The sequence below is a fragment of the Abrus precatorius genome, unplaced genomic scaffold (genome assembly GCF_003935025.1).
Source record: "Abrus precatorius isolate BTA unplaced genomic scaffold, Abrus_2018 Scaffold10, whole genome shotgun sequence".
NCBI classification, from domain to species: domain Eukaryota; kingdom Viridiplantae; phylum Streptophyta; class Magnoliopsida; order Fabales; family Fabaceae; genus Abrus; species Abrus precatorius.
Window position 1 is genome coordinate 29126430 of NW_020874292.1, and position 6790 is coordinate 29133219.

The 6790-nt window shown below is 27.6% G+C and overlaps 1 protein-coding gene across 1 annotated transcript; it reads right to left on the minus strand.

Moving 5' to 3' along the window:
* Positions 1-3965: 3965 nt before the first annotated feature.
* LOC113852210 (S-protein homolog 5) lies at positions 3966-4391 on the minus strand. The gene has a single exon (XM_027482450.1). The coding sequence runs from the start codon at positions 4335-4337 to the stop codon at positions 3966-3968; it is 372 nt and encodes a 123-aa protein (XP_027338251.1). The 5' UTR covers positions 4338-4391.
* Positions 4392-6790: the final 2399 nt, after the last annotated feature.

Here is a 6790-nt window from a genome sequence, read left to right on the forward strand (position 1 = left end):
TAACATTGGTTGTGATAATGGAGAAGAGTGGTGATGATGAAGATAGGATCACTAACAATGTTGTGTTGATAATGCTATGAGGAATTCCCGACTACACCTGAAAGTACATAACCATATGTTCCTATCAAGACATATGTTACCTTTGTTCAAATTGGACAATGATGTTTTGTTGCATCACACACCCACGTATTCTTCGATTACTGAAAAATATAATGATAAAATTTCATTAAAAATATTTTAAATAAAGGGATATGCATTAATAAAGTATAAATTTTATAAAAAAAAATTATGAAAAGCATTATTTTATTAACTTTTGATACTTAATTTGACTTAATCATGTTCCAAAAGAAAATTATGAAAAAACTGTAGTTGACACCTGCTCACTTCGACCTTGTATTCTCAGGTGACTTATTTAGACATTTTGATGGGACCAGTGGGACTAAAGCCCACTAACCCCAACGTTGGCTTTGTCTCTCGTCAATTAATTGAATGAAGACTAAAATGTTTCGGTTTATTTCATTTTATAATTAAAGTATCATTTAAATTTTTTTATGTTTTTTAATTAAATTCATTAAAATACAGTAGGTGGTTTTCTTTCCTTCTTCAATACATTAAGTGGTCATTCTTTTATTGAGTTTAATTAAGCATAAAGCTTTTATATGGCAATTGATCAAAATCAAGATTTCTATCATCTTTTTATATTTTTCTAATTCTACCAAGTTTTATGTTTCGTTATTTCATGGAGGAGTATGATGACCACTATTGAGTATTTTCAATAATTTTTTTAGTATTTGATAGCAACTTAAATTTTGAAAAAATTGTTTGAATTCAAACCTAATTAAAAAAACGAGGTAAATTTATGACTAATTAATATTTATTTAAACCAAAAATGCATTTTAAATTTCTCTCGATCACTTTTACTTAAATTAAAAAATAAATGACAAGTCAATAAAAATTTATTTTCATAACTAATATAGATGAAATTTTAAAAAAAAAACCTATAAGATCATGAAAATATTTTGAATTTAACAGCTATAGATCAATTTCTAAATTCATCAAACACCCATAATTTACGCAGCAAAATTAGTATGAAAATTGTGAGCTAAAACATTTCAAAACATTGTGATCTTTCTACCCATAAAGAAAAAGAGTGATATCTACAACAGCATATGTTTGATTATGAGAGCTCATACTTTGTTGTCGAATTAGGAACATGATCAGCAGTTATACAAGAATTGTTGTCATCTCCATATATGGGAGGCACTTGTGTTGTTGTTTTTGACAAGGCTATGTCCAACGAGTCACTCACAACATAAATTGACTACCAATTCTGGATATTACTCTTTAGGATACTCAAACTGAATCTTGACCAATTCATACGTGAGATATACTTCTTTTTAAAAAGAATACTAAGTGCTCCTCTTAGTTGTGGTTTTAATGCCTCTTTAAATGTGAACATATTTGTAATGATCACGACCAACTTTTAGTGGGATTCATTTTGTTTTTTGTTCTCTGATTTCTTTCTACAATCAATAAGCTAAATAAAAATAAAATAAGTAATTACTTTCTGTAATGATTCGGCCTTGCCAGCTTAAATATTGCCATGCTGTTTTCTTTTTGGTAATGAACTGTTATCACATTATTTGAAAATAAGAATGTTAACACAACTTTTGAAACGTTTAATTTTACTCTAACCAATTGATACGAAGAATCGCACGTACCATCAACTTTTTTTTGGTTTAATAAGAGAATCAACAATTGCTACTAATGCATGTTGACTTAGATTTCACTCTCATAAAACAAAATAAATTACACTTCATTTTACCTAATAAAGATTTAATGGAAGACCGTAAGATATTCCTTGAAATGCATAAAAGAAAAATAAAATATCGGATTATAATTTCGTTGATGCCTCTATCTTGATAAGGTACGTAAAATGATCCAATATTATAAGGCTATAAGCAGATGGGATTTGTTACCTATTCAAACAACCGACCATAAATTAGTACTTTGTTTATTCTTATAAATCAAATGATTTTTTTTAAGAATTGGAAGTTAGGTTAAATTAAAAGTGTGGGCCTATATTTACTTGTTAGAATAATTTTCTTATAAGATAAATTACATTTTAGTTTTAGTATAACATTTTTATAAGTTGTTTCTTATCTTTTATCAACATTATAACAATGTTAGAATGTTTTTTTTTTCATAAAGAATAAATAAAATGTACTTTTAGATATAGAGATCAAAATATAAATATTTTTTTACATAAAGATAAAAAAATATAATTTTTTATATACGAAATAAAATGAAAAAATATTATCATGTCAGACTAAATTTAAAGATTACTATTATATATATCAACAGCAAATGATGAGATAAATTCATAAATATTTTAATATAAAATTTTAAATATTTTCTTATATAAAGACGAAAATAAATAATATATAAGTATGGAAATTATATTTTTAATTTAACTTAAAAGTTATACCGTATGATATGTAATCTACTTTGTGTCTTTTCCATATTTTAGACATTTGAAAAATGGAATGAATGATATTCTATTCTTATCAAAGTTAAACCTAAATAGGGAGAAAAAATCATTCTATTATATTTCAGTGCTCCTTTTGTCTACTTTGAATTATAAAATTTAATTTGAAGTGTATCAAAGTAGTTGTTTATTACAAACTTGTTATGGTTTGACTGTACGGAGTGTTTGTGCAGTTTTCCTGCTCTAGGTTGATATTATATCCATTAACTTTTTTTTTGGGTAAGGTATAATTGTCTAAGTAATAAGGAAATATAAAAGAATTCAGCTCTTGAAAAGTTTTTTTTACAACATCATGAAAATACAAAGAAGGATTAGTCTAATACTAAAGATTGTGAGAAAATCTTACTAGAGATAAGAGGAAAAAAAGGTGTTTGCTGGGCACTTTTAAATTTTCATTTCTACATGAATTTGTAAAAAAATAAATATATTTTCTTTCAACAGGGAAATATCCCCATTTAGTAGTCCCACCTTATCATAGCTTTATCTCAACTTGCAATTTATATCTGAGAATAAAATAAACTAAATGATGAGGTTGTAGTGGTTATTTTGGCTGCAATGTGTTCTGAAATTGACATGTTTTTGTAGCCACTTGTGTACTATTGGTTGACCCTAGTATTGTATATTGTTCTTTCTTCTTGTAATAATGCTCTATCACCTGTATCATACTGTCGGAGTATTCAACAACTCGTAAATTCGTGGCGAAGGGTGTGCGAGTTAAAGATTTTCTGCCACTTTAGTAACAGATTAAAGATATGTGATATAGACCATACTTTTTTGTTCCCCGTAATTTCTATGGTAATTCTAGCTACTTGATCAAGCATGATTCACGTTCATATATACAAGTGATTATCTATTTACTTTTTATTTTGAATCATGCTTTTAAGAATAAAAAGTAAATATATGTTTTAATTAACACAAAGGACTAGTGATGTGAAAATTTTGTGAAAAATATTCACGGAATAAAAACCAAGGGTTTGTAACCTCTAAAACAAACAATTAAATATAATACAACTAGTATCAGTTCATATGTATACGTGTGCCCGAAAATTAATTTTATTCAAAATAGAGTTACGCAATATTAATACAATTAATATTTTATCTGAAACACTACAATCTATGTATAATTGCTTTGTCAGTTTTTTTTAATGTTTTAACAGTAGTGAAAGGAAGAAGGATATGGTAATGGCATGATCAACAGTTGAATACTACTAAACTGAACCAAAAACATCCATGGCTGCCAAAATGTTTCTACCAAAACATATATATGATAAGATGATTCTACAATGATCTTAACCATACAAAGCATGCACCCTTTTATAATTATACAAAACTCCTCACATTTCCTTTTAACATAAGAAGCATGGTTTTGTGAATCCAAGAACCAGGGAAAACCTTGGCATCCGACACAAAAACACAGTCACCACAAGAAGTCCTTTCTCCAATTAACTTCATCATTGCTAAAATAGAACCCATTTTGTGTAACCATCCAAGAGCACATCCTAAGAGGGCCGCAACGTTGTGTGTCTCTAGAAGCCTTAAATGCCTCAAAACTCTTCCTTATGTTGTCCCATTTCATGGTACACTTCATGCGGTTGCTGCTCCAAAAACCAGGTCTCATCACCCAGCTAAAGTCATCATGTTCTTGCAAGGCACGCCCACCCAGATCCATCTCCTCCGAAGAACACCAAATCACCAAAGGCACAGAGGAATTGTCAGTGAACCCATTAATCACTCTCACGTAGTACTCATTAGTGTCAAACAAATACCTTGCTCTTTGTATTGTGGCCATCACAACTATTATGGTTGAGACAGAGCATAGTATAATGTAAACACTCGCTGCAAATTTCATGGTTCTTCCTATACTGGGTGTCTATGTTATGCTTCTTAGGCTTTATATATATATATTTGTGACATTACATAGAGCATAATTTGAGGCATTAAATACTATATTAGTGTTACCTCAATCTTTTTCATTCCTTATTTTTCCGAAATGCCCTCAATCTTATCATTCTGAGTGATCTTTTCCTTTGTTGGCACTTTTTGTTTATGGTGTATATTTCATATTTAAAGCACACCCATGCGACACGATGCTTGTTTATATGCTAGGATATTATTTTTTAAGCATTCTATTTTCATTAGTTTACCAAACTGAAATCTGCATTTAATATAAAATTTAATTTTTAATTACTTTTAATTTTTCTTTTATGTTTAAGTTGTCTTCGTTGACTGCACACTAATATTAATATTATATTTATTAAATATAATCTATTTAAATTAATAAAAATGCTATATTGAATGTCATCAATACCATTAACTATAATATATTTATTAGATAAAAGAATGTTTTTGAGTACAAAATTCAGATGCAGAACATGCATGTGGTACGATTTCTGTCCCGTTTATCTTTTAACTTTTAATTAAATGTTTTGCATCTAACAGAAGAGAAACGTATTGTTTTGTGCTGATTTCGAGCAAAAATTTATAAACAAAAACGCTAATTATAAATATTTTTTTTGCTAGAAATAAATATAATTAATATATAAATTATAATTAAAACTAGTTAATATATTATTAAATTTAATAAATTTTGTATTAAATTTTTCTGACTTATGTTTTACCTAAGTATGATTATTTAAAAAATTATAAAATTTATGATGTTTTTATAATTATTGAGAAAGTTTGATACCCTTCTTTCTTATACGTGAAACAATTTAATTGTTAATTTGGAGTTAATAGTTTAATTTAAAAAGATGTTAATACTTTTTATTTTTAAAATAATAGAAAAATTAACTATTAATCTAAAAAAATATATAAAATACTCTCTTAAATTTTTGTTTACTATAATAAGCACTTTAATATATATATATATATATATATACACGGTTTATTTCTTTAAAGTATGGTTATTGGATCGAAATTTATGCGTTGAAAAAATATTTATTAGAAGAGATAAGATGTCATGGTTTAATCCAAAAGGATTAATGAATTTAAATATTGATAAAACATTATTAAAACTATATAAAAAAATTATTACTTTTTCGTTGTTGGTTTTCTCCTTCTTTTTGGGTCAACTGTTGTTGTTGCACTCAGGCAACAGTGTTCAATCGTTGGATTACACTGGGCCCATAGCATTTGAAGCCCGTTATTCTACCGAACATTGGCTTTCCTATGCAAATTGGGTAAAAGGTTCTTCTGACTTTTAAAAAACAGACATATATATAGATTAAGGACTTTTTAGTGCAAGCTCTGAATTTTCTAAAAGATCATTTTACTTTTAAAATCATATGACACTTGCCATGTATATAATGCACGTTAAAATGAACAAATAATTAAATTACTACAAAATCTTTTGTTTTTACCTACTGTTTGATGTTCATACTCAACTTAAATAGTTTTTGGATAATTGTGGCATATTTTTTATAAACTGTGAAATGAGTGAAAAGCGATAGAGAGAGGGAAGGAACAAAGAAAGAAAGAAAATTGTGAAAAACATGGAGAGAAAAATAGTAAAGAAGACAGAATGTAAAAAAGACATGAGAGAAAAGGGTATGATAAAATCAAAACCGATAGTGACTCGCGTATTTTATGTTGTTGGATAAGGTAATCCAAGAACACAATCAGACAAATGGTGTCATCATAACAAAAATCATAACTAAAAGACATCAAACGCTAACAAATAATATTTGTCAGCAATGACGGAGAATAATAAATATATAAAAATTTCAACTTAAGAATTCATTGTTAGAATTGGATTCTTGTCTACAGTTTGAATATGCTGTGTAGTTAAAATCCAAATATTCTCATTTCCTAATGAACTTGAAATCTTCTGCTGTCGACAAAACATGCATTCATAGTTAAGTGAATTTGATACTTTAAGTTCTATTCACAGTTCGTAAATTATTGATCTCGATGATATCGATAACATAGCTTTTGTTATGGACACCAACACATATAACGTGTTGTAATATAAAAGAGGGTATGCAATTTATTTCACTAAATATTTCTTAAACTTATATAATTCTCATGTTTTTTTCAACTTGTTCAATAAATTTAAGATATAAGTAATCATTAAATGCACATTTAGATTTCACTTTAGGTTATGAAAACGGTCAACTAGTTGGAGAAAAAGATAAAAGTGAAGTGAGTGCAAAAGTGCAAAAACCACCCACTAACAATGGCAATAGCAAATGTCAACTCAGAACAAGTTGAATTTGTAATTGTAATGGGCCCTAATCTTTTAAA